The sequence below is a fragment of the Carettochelys insculpta genome, chromosome 26, assembly GCF_033958435.1.
Source record: "Carettochelys insculpta isolate YL-2023 chromosome 26, ASM3395843v1, whole genome shotgun sequence".
Lineage (NCBI taxonomy): Eukaryota > Metazoa > Chordata > Testudines > Carettochelyidae > Carettochelys > Carettochelys insculpta.
This window is the reverse complement of record NC_134162.1, coordinates 5443020-5463133: the sequence shown is the minus strand read 5'-3', so window position 1 is coordinate 5463133 and position 20114 is coordinate 5443020. Positions and strand designations below refer to the sequence as shown.

The window sequence follows — 20114 nt, the reverse complement described above, 5'->3', positions numbered from 1 at the left end:
TGCTGAGGGGTGGGCCCTGGATAATGCGTGCATGGAGTTTGAATGCCTGTGTCTAGCCACAGGGCAAGCTCGCCTTGCCCCTTTGCCAGCGTGTCTCGGCCCTGGTCTGGCAGGAGGAGAGGGGAGGCTTGCTCCCTGCCCCAGGCTGTTCTTGGCTTCACTGAGGGCCATTCCCGAGCCATGCCCACCCAGCCAGTGGGCTGAGAACAGCGAGGCCGCCTCACAACAGCTCTGCGCTGGGGCGGTCGCAGGAGCCACTGCCGCAGGCTTGTGGTTTGTTAGCTCTGGCTCTGTCCAGGCTGGATGTGAACAGGAATGTGAACAATGGCTCTGTCTCGTTCCTAGAGCCCTGGGCTTCCCAGCCTCCTCAGTGGGACTGAGTTTCTGGGATGCTCTTTGGTGTGGCTTGAGCGCTGGGGTCTCCATGGAGCTCTGGGAGGCACAGAGTTGCCTGCTGAAACCCACCCGCTCACTGCAGGGGCAGGTATCTGGAGGGCTCCAGGGCAGGATGGTGATGGAGGGCAGTGGGTCAGTGGTGCATTTGTGCAGTTCTGAGGGGGTGTCTGCCTCAAGAGCTGGTTTGGTGTTAGATCTTTCTCAGTTGTCAGAGGTTTATAAGGCCAGGTGGGACCAACCCTGTCAGGGATGGTCTAGCTCAGGGGTGAGCAAAATTATGGCCTGTGGGCTGGATCTGGCCTGCATCGCAGCAGAGCCTCAGCCAGGCTCCCTGCCCCACATGGCAGCCAGAGCACCTGGCAGGGGCCATGTGCCTCTCTGAACAGTGGGAGCCTGGAGGCGGGAGGAGAGGCTTTGAATGCTGTCCCCCACCCCAAGCACAATCTTGCAGTGTCCATTGGCTGGTTTCTGACCAATGACAGCTGCCTGTTTGCAAGACTTGTACTATGCAAACTACCTTGCCCCTCTCCACTCAAGCTAACAGCATACAGAGAAGCATGTGGGCCCCTATGTTCAGATTAGAGGCAGAGCCATGTGTGGGCTGGGGCCGGCGGCAGGGTGTGGCTCTTCCTGCTCCCCTGCACTCAGCACAACAGTGGGAGCTACAGGTGAGAGGAGCTTCCCAGCAACCTGCTGGATGCAGGCTGGACTACTCAGGCCACAGCAAGCCCAAGGCTATGAGTTTGAAACCCTGAGACAGGGGCTCCTCTGTGGGATTTAACTCTGAATTGCAAGGGGCTCCGTGAGAAATGCCCTCCTGACAGCCTGAGACAACAGGCCCAGAGTTTGGGGGTGGCAGGTGGGATCTACAGCCCCTGTACCCCCTCTGGGAGAGGCTGCATGCATGCCTGTTTGCTGGGAGCCACTTACTCCCATGGGCAGGTTTCTCTGTTCCTGAAAGCAAGTAAGATTCTGTTTCCCTGCCAGTACACACACAACTCCCTGGGGAGAAAGGTGCAGTTACTACACTACTGCCCTGTTGTATTTAATTATGCAAACCTGAGCTGTGCAAGGGGGACAGGAGGGCAGCTCTGAGATGGTGTCTGATAAATATGAATGGTTGCTCCTCTCCCCAGGCTCCATTCCCAGCATCCCACGACACATTTGTCTTCCTTAAGTGCCAGGAACTAGCACAAGCGGCTGTTCCCGGGAGCACAGGCAACCCCTCCCCTCCGCCACACTCGTAAGAACGGCCACACTGGGTCAGAGCAAAGGTTCATCTCGCCTAGTGCCCTGTCTTCCGACAGAGGCCAGTGCCAGGTGCCCCCAGGGAGTCAACAGAACAGGAAATCACCAAGCGATCCCTGCCCCCACCCCGCCTATTCCCAGCTTCGAGGGAGACTAGTAAGAGCCCCAGGCTGCCTGTGCACGGGGAGGTAAAGTACTTCCTTTTCTTTTTGTTTGTTAAACTTGCTCCCTATTTTATTGGGCGACCACTAGATCTTATGTAAATAACCTTTGTTCACTTTTCCCACCCTCTAGCCTAAGCCCCTTCAACTTGTCAATTCTCCAAGCTGAGAAGTCTCACTCCTATTAATCTCTTGTCTAAGGCAGCCGTTCTGTACCCCTAGTCACCTCTGCTGGCGCTCATACCAGAGAGGAGACACATGCAGGGAAATTCAGACTGAGAGCCAGAGGGGTGGAAAGAAGGGATCCCACCCCAGCAGAACACTGCCCGGAAGTGAGCCCAATCTCTATGAAGAGTCCAGACCCGACCGACCAGACCTCATCCACACACTCACTACCCCAGACTTTTCTGCAGGTCCCTAACCTCTCAGAACCAGCTTTAAGCCTAAGCCTAAACGCAAACCCAGTTACACCAGGAGACAAGATCCCCAGACTTGGTACCAACCATACCCATAATGCTCTGGCAAGACAAGTGTTCCATCTCTTTTAGCTGGGACTCCAGGGGTGCAGCCATAGGCCTGGAATGGATCTCCTGGGGCCCGTCCCCTACTATCGCCAGAACAGTCTTTGGCAATTCAGCCCTGCAAGGCAAAGCCCTGGCAGACCCAGACTCAAGCCAGCCCTGGATGCAGAGGCCTGAGGCTGCAGATCTGGTCCTGACCTCTCAGATACACTGCTAATTAGACCTGTAATTTTGCACTGTTGGATGGTGGAACTCACTGCCACATGATGTCACTGAGGCTCAGAATGTAGCAAGATTAACAAAGGGATTGGCTGTTTCCACGGAGACCAGGAAATCCAAATTTAGCAGTCGGTAGTTATTGCTAACAAACATTCTGGGAGGGTTAGCCAAGCTCCTGCTGCATGGCTGATGGCTCCCTAGGCAGCTTTGCAGAGCAGTGAGTGCTGCCTGAGGGCCTCTGCTCTGTGTCCCCCTCTTGTTCCCTTGTTTTCAGCCTGTGGCCTGCACTCCCACCCATTTTCTCATTAGGTGTCCCAGGCAATCAGTTGAGTCCTGGGTCCAGTAGCCCCTCCCACCAGGCTGGGGCAGGGGCCTTAGCACTGCGGGGTGGGGGGGTGCCTGATTGCTAGCAGCAGCTGCCTGGCTGATGCAGATCATGCAAAGGGAGCAGGAGTCAACACCATGCAGGCTTTCTCTCAGCTGCCCACAACAGGGTCCTTGCACCTTGCTGCAAAGCAAGGCAACCAGACACGGGGCGAGATGAGCCTTTGGTCTGACCCAGTCTGGCTGTGCCTATGATACGAACTGGGACAAGCTGTTGCCACTGCACTTCAGAATCTGGCAGGCAGACCTTCCTAGGGGCACCTTGCTTTCAACCAGCCAGAGAGCCACGTTTCTGCAGTGGCTCCGTCCAGCAGAGGATCCCTCCCATGGGGCCTCGAGACAAAGCCAGTAACGTGGTGATGGCTAGCACCCAGGACAGCCATGCACACACACACGGCAGTGACCTGGCAAGGCCTGTCTTCCCTTGTGCTGCAGGGAGTGTAATTCACCCTCCCCACCTCACTTAGTGTCTCTGGCGTGAATGAAATATCCCGCTGCACTTCTGAGGCTCCTGCCAGCAGCGGCCAGCTCCCAGTTCATTGTTATTCACTTGCTGAGCTGACTGCAGAGCAGCCTCCTGGGCCTCGCGCAGAGGGAAGCCGTGCAGCTGCTTCTGGATCTGAAGGCTGGATTGGGCAGCGGCGCTCCAGGAGCGCATCATTCTGACAGCCTTCAAATGCAAGTGGAACAGACCCTCCTCCTGCAGTGACCCTTCCGCCCTCCCCCTAGCAGAGACCAGGGCTCCTGGCTGTCTCAGCTGTCCGTCACAGGAAAGGCCCAGCTCAAACCCTGGATCCAGCCACCTCCTGGTTTTTGGCAGGTGTCTGGAAGCTGAACTCGGATCCAGAGCTGAACTCACAGCTGGCCAGGGTTCCTTGTAAGCTGAGCGCCTGGGTGTGCCCCCCCCACCCCAAGAGCGATGCAGGTGCTACCCAGCTGATTAGCAGAGGGCCCACGGCTGGCAGCCTGGGTCTAGTGGTGGCGCACAACTTGGGAGGGCATAAAAATTTATTTTGCCCAGGGATGGAAGAAATGAGAGGGAACCCTGCAGCTGGCCCCTGGTTCCATAATAGGCCAGACCAGACCTGACCCAATGAGCTGAACGCCCCCAGGGGACACTTAGAGGCCAAAAGACTCCAAATCTGGATCTGGGTTTTGCAGCTAGGGTTTGTCTGCTCCTCAGCAGCCAATAAACCATCCCCAGAGTTCCTGCAGGGGTTAGGGAATGCATGGGGCCCTTGGGGGCTGCCCCCCATTCACTGCTCCCCCGGCATTGCTGCTGCATTGTGCCCTGCAGGGACTAGAGGAGTGAGTGATCACTGTGGCCTCCTCTGCAGTTCACCATGCTGGGAATGGGCTGGCACCAAACCAGTGCTGCAACTCTCTGAGCAGGGGGGTCCAGGTCTGTTCCTAACTGCAGCCCCCAAGGTGAAGAGGGCCCGTCCTTAAGGAAGGCAGAAGGGAGCAGTGCCAGAGCCCCGTCTTCCCCCCTGCCCTTAGCCCCTGCTCTGCAGACCAAGCTGTGAGGCACTTGTACTTGGACAAGGCAGAACTGAACTGGATTTATGCTATGCCAATGCAGGGCCAGGGCTGTGCCAGAGGGATGCTCCCCCTCCCCCTCCAGTTCATCCTGCCTCAGAGCTACTATGAGTGGGCACTGGACTTTCTCCTCTCCCCAGGGGATGGAGCTGGGTCCTTCAGCAGGGACTGCAGGACCTGCTTTTCTGTCCCTAAGGTGTCAGCAGCTGCCTCCCTGTACTCTCTGGGCACATGGAAGGAAAGAACCTCTTGTTGGGGTTTCATAACAATTCCCCCAGAGGCCGTTTTGGGGTGGGGCTGTTTCTCTCATTGCCATCTGGGCACATTGCGAGGAGTGGCCCCCATCCTCTGCCTGCCAGAAGCTGTCTCGACTCAGACACAGCAGGCACCCTTCCCCACTGTGCAAATTTCCCCCATCCCGCCCTACCCCTACAGACCCTGAGCTCCCCTATGCCTACGAGGACAGGGGTGATCTTGTAGTTCAGATCCAGGCCTAGGCAACTGCAGCTCTAAGCTCTGTCTGACTCTGCCACTGCATCCACTGGACCTTGAGCAGGTCACTTTCCTGCTCTGTGCCTCAGTTTCCCCATGCCTGTAAGATGAGAACCATTATGCTTTGTCCTGCTCCCCAGGCTCATCTGCCAGGTGTCTAGGCACAGTCCTTTTGGCTTTAACTCTCTGGGAGGAAGCTGGGCTCCTGAATACTTATGAGAAGCCAGGCCCAAGTTAAGGTGCTTTTTAAGCCAATCCCCTGACCTGTGATTGCTGGGGGAGGGGGGTCAGTCGTGCCTGGAAGTGCCCATTCCTACGGAGCTGAAAAGCTGGCACTGGCAGTGAAGGGAGGTGTAAAGTAATGGCGGTGATATGGGTTTCTCCAGCAGAGAATGCGTCCGTTGCCTTCCCTTAGCACCTGTCCCACCTGGTTCCTAGAAGTGCCCTCCGGGCAGAGCAGCTCAGGGTTTATTGGCCATGCTCTCACGTGCATTGCTGGAGAGAGGCACGCACCCCAGCAATTCACCTTCTTTCCTAGCTCATCCCAACCCCTCCCTCCAGGGACACTCCCAGCCCCAGCTGGCTCCTTCTCCCAGCTCCACGGGGCTGGTTGCAAAGAGGCCGAGGCACTTACTGTGACGGTTTTTATTCGGCCCAGTCGTCTAGTGCAGCTCCAGCCTGAACGATTTATTAACAAAGTGCACAGCTCGCCTTCGTCACAGGGCTCCATCCCGCACCACTGCCTACTGGCAATGAGCTGGGCTGCAGGAGAGAGGAGGGAGACAGCTGAAGGGTAGGAAAGGAGGGAGAGAGAGAAGTCGGGTACAAGGGGAACAAGGGTTGGGCGTGCATGGGGATGGAGAGAGAGGTGGGCATGTAGAGAAAGGAACAGAAAGGGTGTGTGTATAGAGACAGAGGTGTATGGATAGATGGTTGCATGAATACAAGATGGATGGATAGGGGGATGAAGAGTCAGATGTGTGTGGGGATGGATGGATGGGTGTGTATATGTAGATGGATGGATACAGATAGGGATAAGGAGGCAGGCATGTATGGGGTGGATGGAGATACAGAGATGGATGGAGAGACAGGTGTGTAAGGGGATGGAAACAGGGATAGGTGTGAAGAGAGAGATGGATGTGTAAGGATGGATGGATACATATGGGGGGTAGGGCACAAGATTAGACATGAACAGGAACAATTAAGGAAAGTAAAATCAAAGGGAGTGTGGAGAGGAGGGTTGGGTTGGGTTGGATTATGCAGAACAAAGAGACTAGGAGGTAAACTAAGGGACAGAGGAAACAAGGGCTATGTCCACACTAGAGAGCTTTGTTGACAAAACTGGTGACAAAACCCCTGGAGCAGCTGGGTTCCCAAGGCTTTTTGTCAACAGTAAATAGACAAAATGTGGCACTTTTGTCAACTGCTGTATCCCGCTCCCCCGGGAGGCAGAACGCCTCCGTGGGCAGAGCTCAGTCGCCAGAAAGCCGGTCTGGATGTTCCACGGGGCCCTCTGTCGACGGACGGGGCTCGTGGGACATCGGGCAGCCCTGTCGGCTGTGCTCCTGGGTGGCCGTTTTGTTGAGAGAGCAGCCGGGCAATCCGGCTCTTCTGATCCACTTTGTACCCTGGCCGCAATCTGTCGACAGATGTTTTGTCGGAAGGTATTTTCCGACAGTCATTTCCGTCAACAGATTGCTGGGGTGTAGAGAGAGCCAAGGAGAGAGAATGGAGGCCATCAGAGACAGGTTCAAGCCAAAAGTCACAGTCTAGGTCATTGTAGCACCCACCAACACAAGACAACAGCCATCTGCAGGTCAGAGGCTTGGAGAAGCCCCCTCATAGGTAACCTGCCCCCTGGGAGGGACACAGTCCCTATGCATCACAAGAGCCGTGTCTACACGTGCACGCTACTTTGAAGTAGCGGCACTAACGTCGAAATAGCGCCCATCACGGCTACACGCGCTGGGCGCTATTTCGAAGTTAACGTCGACGTTAGGCGGCGAGACGTCGAAGCCACTAACCCCATGAGGGGATAGGAATAGCGTCCTACTTCGACGTTCAACATCGAAGTAGGGACCGTGTAGTCGTTGCACGTCCCGCAACATCGAAATAGCGGGGTCCGCCATGGCGGCCATCAGCTGACGGGTTGAGAGACGCGCTCTCTCTAGCCCCTGCGGGGCTCTATGGTCACCGTGGGCAGCAGCCCTTAGCCCAGGGCTTCTGGCTGCTGCTGCGGCAGCTGGGGATCCATGCTGCAGGCACAGGGTCTGCAACCAGTTGTCGGCTGTGTGGATCTTGTGGTGTTTAGTGCAACTGTGTCTGGGAGGGGCCCTTTAAGGGAGCGGCTTGCTGTTGAGTCCGCCGTGTGACCCTGTCTGCAGCTGTGCCTGGCACCCTTATTTTGATGTGTGCTACTTTGGTGTGTAGACGTACCCTCGCAGCGCCTATTTCGATGTGGTGCTGCGCAACGTCGAAGTTGAACATCGACGTTGCCAGTCCTGGAGGACGTGTAGACGTTATTCATCGAAATAGCCTATTTCGATGTCGCTACATCGAAATAAGCTACTTCGAAGTAGGCTTCACGTGTAGACATAGCCTACGTGAATGATATGTCCCTTCCTTACCAGGCCTGGCCTCTCACAGCAGCAGGGCAAAGCAACCTATGATTACACATGCCTGCTTGACCAGGCTTTCAGCAAAGACCCCAGCGACCAGGGGGGCTTTCTTTGCACAACTTGTCCAAGGCGCCCCAGTGCGGCTTCGGCCTCCCTGCAGTCGTACGGTGCTTAGGAGGGGAGAGGACTTTGCTCGGGAAGCTGGACTTTCCAAAGAGTTCCAAGGCAGATTTCCATCGGGGCGGACCCCACAAAGGAGCCAGCTTTTCCTAAGAGCAGCGCAGCCACTTGGGCACTGACATAAGGGCCAGACTTCCAGGGGTGCCCAGTAGCTCCCAGAGTAACACTGTGGACAGGTTTTCCAAAGGCCCCACATCCAGCTCCTCAAAGCCATCTCGGCCCCAAACTCCCCGCCTCCTCAAAAGGGAGTCAAGGCACCTTTGGAAGAGCAAGGCCTCAGCGTCTAAGCTTGCTGAGCCCTTCTGAAAACACTAGCCTGCAGGCCAAATTCTGCTCCCCATTACATCTGTGTAACCCCAACGGAAACAGCAAGGAACAGAATTTGCCCCTTAATATTCAAGTCCTAGTGAGGCTGCAACGTGCTGCTGTGCCAATGGGGGAGCACCTCTATTAGCCAGACCCAGCTTTGCCTGCCCTAGGGGACGGGGATCATGGCTGGATCTGTGTGTGGGAGCCCACAAGCAGCGTTCGCTATAAGCTGAGCATTTGAACGGCCACCCAGGAGAGATTCAGGGGCTGCCCAGCTGGTCCAGAGCCAGCCGTGTGTGTTTCTGCTGGTGGTACACATTCTCACACACACACATAGGTGCACAGAAAAAAATTATTCTGCCCACGGCTGGAAATGGTCAGAGGGAAGCCTGCCCACAAACGAATGAACGTGGGAAATGAACACCCCTCCCGCCCAATGAGCCTTATTCTTCCTCCACCAATGAAGCTGCAGGAACTGACCATGCAATTCTGGGGAGACTGAAGAATTCTGCACCCCCCCAGTTTAAAGGGTCCGCCCCTCACCCTTGCTACCAGCAGATATGAAGCCATACATCTGGCCGTTGCTGGACCCTGAGGCCCAGGACGCTTTGACTGTGTGTCACGTCACCCTAGGGTGAGTAGCTCCTTGTGATGCCAGGGGCTGTGCTCGCAGACCAGGTAGGGGATGCTGGAATGATTTGCACAGGGGGGTGCTGAGACTCACTGAACCAAGCTGTAAACCCTGTATATGATGGAAACCACCTCCAGCAGAAGGAGCTGGGTTCTGGGGTTACTCTCGCTGCAGAGTTCCAAGTGCCAGTGGGCTGCTGAAGAATGAAACCCACAGGCGGTCCCACGACCCTGGCCCAGAGCAGGGAGCATGCATGGGAATCCTGCCCACTTACCATCCACACAGGCCGGTTTTGCCCTCGTCGTGCCTGCGACTTGGCCTCTCCTGCAGGCGCAGCGTGCCGTCTGCCGGGCGATCATCCTCCTGGGGTGGCTGAGGTCTTGGTTCAGGGCTGTGATCTCGCACATCCCCACCTCCAGCTCCTTCCCTGCAACGAGATCGGGGGCATTGAGCAGCTGCCATGCAGTCAGAGGGGCAAGGCACCTGTGCTTGGCAGGGGGCCCTAGGAGGTGGCAGTCGGGCCAGCTGGGACCTATGCCCAGCTCTACCACTCACAGCCGCCCTGCCACTGATTTCTGGATGCCTGTGTTTCTTGGGAGCCCAACCAGAGCCAGCGAGGGCCTGGTTTTCAGAGGCACTCACAGCCTGACGCTCTCCTGGACTCTGGCTGCATAAAGGAAGCTAAACCATACAGAGGGCCAAATCCAACAGTCTCTATTGAGGAACCGCTCCCACAAAATGCCTGAGTCAGAATGACTCTGGGCATGGCCCTAACTTGGGAAAAGGCTTTTCACCTTCCTCTGGGGCCAGGCACAGAGCACCTTCCCTCAGCGCCTTTTCTGTCCCAGGGCACCTGGGAGGGGCCATGATATATGCAAAGGGCCCTCTCCCCAATCACCAGGCGGAGAGGGAGGCTTATGAGCAGCTCTACCACGATCCCTGAGCACCTCCGGCTGAGGGCAGGGCTGGTAACATGGGGATAGGAAGGCAAAGCCCACAGGCCAGGTGCACCCTGAGTCAAACTGCAGCAGCAGGCAAGGATGAGTCCTCCAACCTAGCACAGCACAGGGAAACAGATATCAAGACAGGGATGTGGGACAGGTGGGTGAGGCAGCAACACACCAGCTACATCAACTCCAGGACTTTTAAATACCCTGTTTCTCAGCTGGCTGCTTTGCTCCCTGGACACTCTCCCTCCGCAGCCTGTGCGAAGGGCAGGCTGCCGTCCAATGTGACCCAAGACGGGGTTCTGGGGGCTGGGTTGTCCCACGGTACAGGGATGCTCAGACTTCATGGCAGGAACTGAAGCTGTTGGCTCTTGTTCTTTAGTCTAGCAAAACCTTCATTCTTTACTGTTAGGCTCGTGCTTTGGTGGCCTGTTGCAAGCAGTGGAGGTGGATTGGAAGGGGGATTTGGAGCCTGTTGCAGGAGGTGGAGGGAGATATGGAGCCCTCACGGAGCACAAGGCACCCTGGGTCTATTTCCCCTCCCTTTACACCGGTGCAAATCTGAGTTCAATGGTGTTGCTCCTGATTTGCACTGGTAGAAGCAAGAGGAGCATCGAGTTCATTGTAACAGCAAATCTGGGGCAAGATTCTGCTCTTGCTTAGGGCTCAATTCAAAGCCCAGGCCCCTATGTGCCCATTGACTTCAGAGGGCCTTGGACCAGGGCTCACAAACCCAGCGTACGCCCAGCGAGCCCGATCCTTCCTCCTTGCCACTTTTAGCCTGCAAACTCCAGACTTCCGCCAGCACACGCGAGAGAAGCATCAGGCCTTTTGGCTGATTTACACTGATGTGCCCAAGATCAGAATCCGCCCTATGTATCCAAGAGGCTTAACAGGAGTTCTCCAAACGCTTTCCACAACAGTGAGCTAAGCTGTGGTGAGAAAACCGCGTCCCTTCAAAGGCCTGGGGGGTCACGAACGTGAGAATGTGGCACGACCTCTTACACAACAATGGGAATGAGTCCTCCGAGGCCTCATTATCTTCTCGTGTGCACAGTCTGCCCCGGTTGCATCTCTCCGTTTCGGACCATCCTACGCCTCTGCCATTTCATCATCGTCATCAGCAACCGTGGGCTCAGCGCACATTGGTGTCCACTGCCTCCCTCGCTATTTCCTTGCATCTTCCCCCGTCCAGTGCAGAGTGGCTTAGTTTCATATTTGTCCGTATTGCACAGATGAAAACACAGGAGACCACTGGTGTCTCTATGGAAGCGTTTGGCAGACGTGGCATATTTATTTGGCCTGTAACACGTACATTCAATCTGGAGTCTCCTATCTGAGTAAGTAGCTGTGGGTGGGTAAAATGTTTCTGTTAGCATGGCATTCGTTAGGTCTGACTTGCCTCGGAGGGTGGCGTTTTATGCCTTGTATGTGGTGTTTTGCTTAATTAGGGCCTGGGCCTGCGTTCCTCACGAGAAGATTTACCTGGTGTTGTTCGAGTCCTTGACTCGATTAATTTTTGGGTTTGGGAAAAGGAAAACGTACATGCAACCATTGCTCTGGGGTGGGGCCAGAAGGAGGGGTTTGGTATGTGGGCTGCCCTGGGGAGAGAGGCCTATCCCAGCCCTCTCTCGCTGCAACAGCTTGGGGCAGGTGAGAAATGCCTCTCCATGGCCATTGCAGTTCCAGTGGGGCCAGCTGGGGGAAGGGGGCATGTCCCCCAGCTGGGGCAGATCCAGGTTCATCGGCCCCCTGCGCTCCCTAGCCAGAGGGAGGACTGCAGCAAACTGCACACACTCCCCTGGCTCCCTGATGAAGGGGAGCAGCCTGTGGAGTCCCCATACAAATAAAGGGGGACCTTCAGCACCCCCTTGCCTTCCCTGGGAGGCTCGAGCAGTCCTGGGCTGGAGGGAGCACCCTCGGCCCACCCATTTCCCCTGCCTTGCGATTCTCCCTCTTCTGTTTGGTTTTATGAGAAGCGATCCCATTCCAGGCCCATCCCATCATCCTGCCACAACCAGAGCCCGACCTGGCTCTAGGTTATGCTCAGAGGAAGCTGATTTGGTGGCCCTGGCTCTGACCGTTTTGGAGGAGTTCCTGAGCAGGCAGGCAGGCAGGCAGGCAGGCAGGCAGCCTCTGTAGGAGAGGACAGTCCTTGCACTGAAGTCAGCAGGGAACACTGTGAGGAGGAAGGATTCCAGGATCTGGCCCTTCACTTGGGTACATACACACACACAAAGAAGCAGCCTCCCCAAGAGTCCTAGCAGCGAGTCTCCATGCTTGGCTCACACAACTCCAGGACCTGACACCGTGGGGCTAAAACTAGCCATGAAGCTGTCTGGGCTCAAGCTGGGGCCATGAAACCCTTCAGCGGGGAGGGTCTCTGAGCTGGGGCCCCCTCCCAACGATCGACATTAGCCCGGCAACATGAGCCTGCATCTGACTCAGGTGCAGAAACCCGCTGGGCTTCCGTAGGTATTTTTTGTTTGTGTGCTACGTAGATGGGTTTTTTCGGGGATGGGTCTAATTGACTTTTTAAGCTTTGGGAAGCTAGCTGTCCTGGCAGCGGGCGAAGGGCTGGCTTAGGGAGGCAAGGCCTAGCCCCGTCCCTTCTTCCCAAGGGCTGCCTCCCTGCCATCTGGCTGCTGTGTGCCTGTGGGCAGCTGCGAGCCAGAGGGGCGAAGCAGAGGGATCCTCCGAGCGCTCAAACGGGTGGCTCCCAATGGCCGGTTCAAGATTTTGCTGTGGGCGGGAGCAGCACGCAAAGCCTTTCCCAGCCCTGAGTTAGGCACCCGCCATGCCCCAGGATCGGGCCCTTCATTCATGTAAATGAAGGGGCAAAACATTACAAAGCTTTCAGCACGTCTTTGATCCCTAAATCCAGGGTCCTCCTCCAGCCTCACGTTACAGCCGTTCCCCAGTGCCTCACAGCCCTTGTATGACTTATCCTGCCTCTTCTTTCACCGACCTGAAAACACAGCCGCTTCCCTCTCTTCAGCGACAGCTTTGGCCTGCCGTCGTGCAGCGTAGCTGGGATGCGGCTGCTTTCCGAGTCCTGGGCGGCCTGCCGGTTGGAGCTTCCCTGCTGTTCTGACAGATGCGGAGCTGGCTCAGGCTTACAGGGGCTCAAACAGGAGAGCCTCCACTAAAGGCAAGTGAGGAGGTCTGGAGCGCTTGAGTGGACACGCTGTTGGGTCGCCTCCAGCCACACCCTGTGCTCCTTTGGGATGGAAGCCAGCGGGAGGTCTGTACTGCCACGTCTCATGCGGGGCTCTGCACGAGGATGAGTTGTAGGGATTCCTATCCCACTTGTCTCACCGGTGCTGTCACATTTCCACAGAGCAAGTGCCCGGCCCCTCTGGGCAGACTGTGAAGTGATGTGATTATTTATGCCTGACTTAAATGTTCCAGCTGCCAGCTGGCTAGAAACCCACGTGGGCCCACCCGCCTCTCCTCTGAATTGAAGGCCACTGGGTTTCAGTGCGAGGCCCAGGTTGAAAAAACAGCCCAGGGTCGGGCGCTCTGTTCCAGGTGCAGGGTGACCCTTGAAGACATGAACCAGAGTCTTTTCAGGCAAGTCCTCTCGGCCGCACCAGGCTGAGAAGTGGGCCAAACCTCCAGCTCAGGGGAATAAGTCTGTCCAACACCAGGATGCTGAAGGTAGGATGTGCCAGCTGTCAGACCCAGCACAGAGATTCTTGTGGGTCTGAGATGGAGCAAGTAGCTAAAGCAGGTCAAGAACACCCTCCCCTGCTGCTCAACAGGATGTGTATCCTGGTTAGGGGTAGAGTCTCAGTGGGGTAACCATGTTAGTCTGTAGCTTCACAAAAAAACCACCTACCAAAAAAGCAGTCCCATAGCACCTTAAACACTACCACTTTATGTATTTTGTGGGTAAGACCCACTTCATCAGATTTTAGAGCAGAAATGAGTAAACCAAAACAACCACCCCATTTAACATAATTTACTCTTTCCAGTGATCCCCCCACCCCCCGCTTTCTCTCTTTTTCCTTTTTCTCCTCCCTCCCTCCTCTTCTATTTACCCCGTGTGCTCACAATGGTTAGCCTTTAAGCTTGCTACAGGACTCCTTGAGTTTTTTTGGTTAGAGAAAGTTTCAGAATGACTTCTGGAGCTGGCTAGATAACTCACGAGCATGGCTTTCAAATGCAATTTGACTCAATCCACTCTTGTCAGCGAAACCAGCTTACAAACCAGGTTAGCAGGAACTATTGTTCAAGCCAAGTTTACTCCCAGTTCCTTTCACCTGATTCCCAGCCTGGCCTGGAGGAGGACAAATTGGGCTCCCAGCTGGCAACCTGATTCCCTGATCTGTATACAGAGGACACCTCTCCTGCGATCTGTGCTTCTGTGGCCCAGATGAACTCCCAGATTTCAACCCAGCACATGCAATTCCCAGTACTGCAAAAGGCTTTCAGTATAGAGTGTGTGTGTGTGTGTGTGTGAAGTGGGGTTCTGGGGGAAGTCGGTGGCAAAACGCCCACTGAGTTCAGTGGTCCCAGGCTATTAAACTAGACATTTAAAGTGGAAGAGCAGGGTAAGATAGTCTGGGTAACCCAGCCAATGTGCGTTTTAAATGTACATCCAAGGAAGCCTTCAACTTCCTGAAGGGGAGCCCTAAAGAGGATGGAGAGAAACTGTTCTCAGTGGTGACAGCAGAACAAGGAGCAACAGTCTGAAGTTACAGAAGGAGAGGTGTAGGTGTAGGTTGGATATTAGGAAAAACTACTTCACCAGGAGGGTGGTGAAGCACTGGAATGTGTTGCCTAGAGAGGTGGTGGAATCTCCATCCTTAGTGGTTTTTAAGTGTGGCTTGACAAGGTCCTTGTTTAGGTTGAGCCTGCTTGAAGCAGGGGGCTGGACTAGATGACCTCCTGAGGTCCCTTCCAGCCATATGATTCTATGATGTATGAAGTGCAGACAATGCTATTCAAATGTCAATGGACAGCTCCAGTTTGTACTTGGTTATGACTCCAAATCCGCCATTCCTTGTGGCAGTTATTGAACACGTGGTTCTCCCCTCTCAATACACTGGAATTAATTGGGCATCCGGCACTCAAAGTGCTTCTAGATTTAAAACAGCCAGTGCATGTAAATTTGTCTCTCTGTCCCTGCCTCTAGCTGCTTTCTCAAGCAGCCCCTTGAAAGTAGCACTGAATAGATGGGGCCTTTTTGCCTCCTTTCCCACCTCTGGGCGATGTGAGTGAGACATCATCAGGAGCATCAGTCTGTGTTAGAGAAAAACACCACGCAGCAAGAGAGCCAGGAGCGGGCAGAGATGTGCACCCTATGGCTGGATGTTCTTAAGTGATGGATGCATAACACTGACAGTTCCTCGTCATTACCAAATTTTAAAAATGCACAGACCAGTCCTGGGGGAGAATCTGCTAAAAAAGGGAGTCTGCGGAGGAGTATCAGGGGCTCTGGCCATCATTCCTGGCCTCTGCTGGCTGCAGGTGAGGTCACTGCTGAAGATGCCACCTTACAATCTGATGCAGGCAGTCACCAGGGTTTTATAGGAAGCTCCAGCATGATCCGTGTTCGGTAGCTTTGGAGTCAGAGCTGTTTGCTGTCTGCAGCCAGGCATCCTCTGGGCCAAATACTGGTTCTAATAAAGTCAGTGAGAGATGTGAATAGTAACAGAGAGATAGCTGTGTTAGTCTATATTCTATCAAAACAAAAAGGCAGTCCAGTAGCACTTTAAAGGCTCACAAAATAATTTCTTAGGTGGTGAGCTTTCGTGGGACAGACCCACAAGAGCTCACCACCTGAAGAATTGGGACAGACCCACGAAAGCTCACCACCTAAGAAATTATTTTGTGAGCCTTTAAAGTGTTACTGGACTGACTTTTTTTTTCCAGTGAGAGATTTGGCATTGATTCAGCAGGGATTATGGTTTGATTTGGGATATGCTTTGGGAGTCTCTGGCAGTGTTCCCTCTAACTTTTTCCATCCAAGGGCGGAATAAATTTTCTTGTGTGCCCCAAGACAGCCACCACCAGTAGAAACACACACTATGAGTGGGTGCAGGCGCTCTGCTAATTAGCTGGGTGGCACTTGAATCTGTCCTGGGCAGCCGCCCAAATGCTCAGCTTAAAGGGAACACTGATTTCTGGGAGTCTCGCCCTTCTCCCTGCCCACGCGTACCGTGCCCATTAGCTGTGGCCATTTGGACGATGGCTGATTTTCAGCAACGTCAGGAGGAGATTTTGTGTGTCAGATGTTGCAAAATGCTCCAGCACAAGAGGGATGGCAGGCTGGAAAGCATTTAAGTTAATATGGATCAAAACTAAATCCGCCTCTTATCGGAGCAGGTGCCGCCAGCTCGGACACAACCACTGGCGACACGGAAGAGAAGAGAACGACTGTCCCTTGTTTTATTCCATTGCAAGCAGCCCGGGAGGAAACTCGCAAGCACCATGAGAAGGTCACTGAGGATCACAGCTCGGAAAATGTTACAAGGTCTCTCGGAAATTTCTCTGCTCCTTTTGCTCAAGGGGTGTTAACTGTAAAAGTCACTCAGAGCCATTCAGATTCTGTGCTCTCCCAATAGCCAGCCGGGGGTGGGGGGGGGCACCATTTTGTGCTGCTGTTTTTTAAATCAGAACTCTGCCTCGAAAGCACTGGGATCCTCGTCTCCCGCCACATGGACGCACACAGGTACATGTCCACACCGCCGAGCCTACTCCTTAGCATGTGCCTGGAGAACATGAACGATTACTCCTGCTAGCTCACATCTGATGCAGATATGTGCAACTGTCCCCATTGTACAGACTGGAAGGACTGAAGCACACGAGAGTCAGATTCAGAGAGGGCCAAATTTCTGCTCTAGGTTACACTGGTAAACCCAGAGTAACTCGCTGCCTTCTCTGGAGTCACTCCTGATTCACAGTGCACTGACAGGTCACATGATTTACTCAAACACACCCGGTGAGTTAACGGCAGAGCTGAGGCTTTAATTTAGGATTTCCTGTTCACTCCACTAGATTTTGCTGTCCCTCCGACGAGGCCGTTCCTCTGCTCATTGGTTAAGCAGGGCTTGCAGGTTCCATGTCTTAAATGAGAAAGACAGTGGCGTTTCTTTTCCTCTGGCACTACAATCTGGGGAGCAGCAGCTCCTCACATCCATCTCGGATGAACGACTCGGAGTTCCCAGCTGCTTTACAATTGGCCAGCAGGGGGTGCTGTGTAGTCAGGCGTCTTGCCCCCTCAAGCTCAGTGGTTCCCAACCTGTTGGGGAGGGCGACCCATTTTGACAGCTCAGTAAGACTTTGTGACCCGAGGCAATTCAAAACCAAGGCGGGGTGGGAGGTTCTCCCCTGGGAAAAAGTTTGATTTGCTCCCTGCCCCCAGGGCTTAAACCCCTCACAGCCCCACGCCGCCCCCCCAACTACCTCACACGAGCACCACCGCTGTCCCCCGCTGCTCCTTCACCGGACCGTAACTGCCTCCTCCATGCAGCTCCTCCCAGCGCTCCTACTCCCTTCCTCCACCTGCAGCATGGGCAGTTCCCCACCCTGCTGGCTGAAAAGGGACTCAGTTCAATTGGTTTAATGGCCAGATCCCTCCTGCCATCCATTAAAGCAATGAAATTGAGTTCCATTCCAGTGCAGGACTGGGAGCTGGAGGACTGAGCGACGGTGACAGGAGCTACAAATGGCTCCTGAAAGAGCTGTGTCTGGCTCGGAGCTGCCCAGCTGGTGACCCTTAGAAAAACCAAATGGCAACCCATGTTTGGGTCCTGACCCATGTGCTGGAAATTCCAGCCTAGCTGTTCTATTTTACTGCTCTGCCTACCCCAGTTGAGGTAGCGGTTCCAGCCTTTTCCATGCCCCAAGGCCAGACATGAACTCATCTCTTGCTTGGCTGAGTAATGCTGCATCATTTGAATGATTGCATAAATATTTAGTTACAGTTGGTAATTGCGGCATTATTTATGGATCCACATGGATCAGCAACGCTCCTCTTGCGTCCTCATTTGCAAGCACAGCCTCCGGAGGCGAAGGGGAAGCAGCCTGCTCGCCGAAGCGCTCAGTGCCGATTCAGGGGGCGAGCAAGCGGCTTGGCAGGGCTTGGTCAGGTTGCTGCCAGCTCCGGCAGCCACAAAGCAAATTAGGAGCAACAAAGCAAAGGAGAAGATTGAAAGGCAAGTCAGTTACGTAGCCCAGGGCCTGTCCTTTGAGGTGCCAAGCAACCTCAATTCATGCCAGAGTCACGAGCGTGCAGCTCCCCTGCAGGACTGGGCCTTGCAGAAGGGGAGTATTCGCTGCCATTTTTCATCCAGCTCCCACGCCAATTTAACAGCTTCTCTTGCAAGTTCCCACTGTCTTTCCCCAGGTCATGGGTAACGCCCTCCTCCCCCATTTTGGCAGCAACCGAGGGACAGTGAAGGAGGGACAGCGCTGGATGTAAATTTCATTTGAGCTATCAAAAGCTGTCCTGCGTGAGACACCATCAAAAGACAACGGCGAGAGAGATTCCGGCTCTCATGCAGTATTGCTGTCTGGCCATCCCCCGGTACCTTCTGGAAACCAGCTGGGAGAACACTGGGAAGTGAGACACTGACTGAGGGGAAGTTCAGCCAGCGTCCACCATAGCGTGTGCCCCAGTTTGAAGAGGAAGGGAGATTGCCAGTGCTCTTCAGGGGCTTTTAAACCCGGCATTTTTCATTTCGCTGTCCTACTTTCATCTCTCTTGCTCCACCCCCCCATCCCTAGTTTGGGAGACGTCACCCTGGAATCCACGCTGCACTCCAGGGGATTCTGCACAATTAAGGAGAGTTCATTCCCCAGGCCGCTTATTTTAATTTATCCCAAGTATATAAAACAGTGCCACTCCCTGACCAATAATATTCTGCACCTTTCCCCTAAGCATTTCAATAAACCATCCTCAGTTAAAAGTAGGTGCACTGGTCTCCAGTTCCCAGGTGGGAAACCGAGGCACTGAGCAATTAAGGGACTTGCCCAAAATCCCACAGGAAGTTTGTGACAGAGCCAGGGATGGGGATCTAGGCTTCCTAATTGCCAGTCCTGTCTTCAGGCCCTAGCGCACACTTATTCCCTGGGCAGCCCCACCTCTCAAGGGAGAGGTTGTCTTGTGGACACACCCCCACTCCTGATGGCACCATGTACTCCCTCTCCTTCCCACCGGCCACTGAATGCCACCATTCTGTGGCAACTACAGTGATTGCCTTACATGGAGACAATGAGAAGTCCTGTGGCACCTTACAGAGGAACAGATTTTTGGAGCATGAGCTTTCATGGGCAAAGACCGGCTTCGTCATGCACCTGCCCCACGAAAGCTTATGCTCCAAAAAATCTGTTCCTCTATAAGGTGCCACTGGACTTCTCTTGTTTTTTGTGGTTACAGACTAACGCAGCTACCCCTCTGATACTAATATGGAAAGGCAATGTCAGGGAAGTACTGATGGGCAAGAGGGAAGGAAGAGAGGCCAGCTCTGACCTAGCTGTGTTTGACCGCGGTGCCCCACCCAGGCCCAGCATCCAGGGGAAGGAATGGCAGACCCAGTTTAGCAGGGGCTCCCCTGGCTGAACTCTTCAGACCCCACAGTTTATCAGTTCCCCCGGATTTCCCATTCACAAAGAGGAGAATCCCCCCCACTCACAGGCCAGCACCTCTCAAATGAAAACCAGTCCAGAGTGCTGGCTAGGCCCGCAGAAGCCAATACTAGGAGACTGTCCCTCTTCTGTGGGGAGCCGCCCAGGCCCCAGCAGGGCCAGAGACTAACTGCTATGGGAAATCCCAGGTAGGAGCAGGATCCATGCCGGGTACCAGAGGGTTCAGAGTCAGGCTTCCTGGGGTGCACGTGGCAGGAGGGGACACGACCCCTTTAACCCCCCCCCCTCCCGCCCCCAGCAGCACGAGCAGGAGGAACATGATACAGCAGAGACTTTACCTTCCTTCGGCGGATGAGTGTGCAAGAGCCAGAAGAAGAGGAAGCAGCACAGCGTGGCTCCAATCCCTGCAGAGAGCTCCCTCCAGCCGGCCAGCATCCTGAGCGGGCTGGGGGGTGGAGGTGCAGGGAGAGAGGCCTGGACGGGACCCCCCCTCCCCGCTGCACGAAGCCCTGATCTCTAAATCCAACTAGCGGGGCCGTCTCCGCCCGGCCCAGGGCAGCCCAGCATGGCTGGGGAGCAGCCGCGTTCCCGCCAGCGGCGGCGCAGGGGGCCCCTCGGGGGCTGCGGACCACTGAACCCAGCCGGGAACCCGGGCGGGATGGAACCACGCCCCGGATCCCAGCCTGCCCCGCCCCGCCCCGCCGCTCGCGAACCTGTGGCCGCTCGGGAGCAGCGCCAGCCGCAGGCGAATCCCGGGAAGCGGAGCGGGGGTGGGGCCCGGTAGGATTTCCGCCCCCTCCCTCCTCCCCCGTCCAGCGCCGCCAGTTTGGGCCGGCGTGGGGGGTCTGCTCGCTGCAGCCTGCGGATTGCAG

General features: G+C 55.1%; 1 protein-coding gene across 1 annotated transcript; it reads right to left on the bottom strand.

Annotated features, from left to right (window-relative positions):
• Positions 1–3392: 3392 nt before the first annotated feature.
• On the bottom strand, positions 3393–19677 carry LOC142001728 (chemokine-like protein TAFA-5). The gene is made up of 4 exons (XM_074977249.1): positions 19581–19677; positions 8973–9125; positions 5595–5722; positions 3393–3599 (listed from the first exon to the last, which is right to left on the bottom strand). Exons 1-4 carry the CDS (start codon positions 19675–19677, stop codon positions 3393–3395), a joined length of 585 nt encoding a protein of 194 aa, XP_074833350.1.
• Positions 19678–20114: the final 437 nt, after the last annotated feature.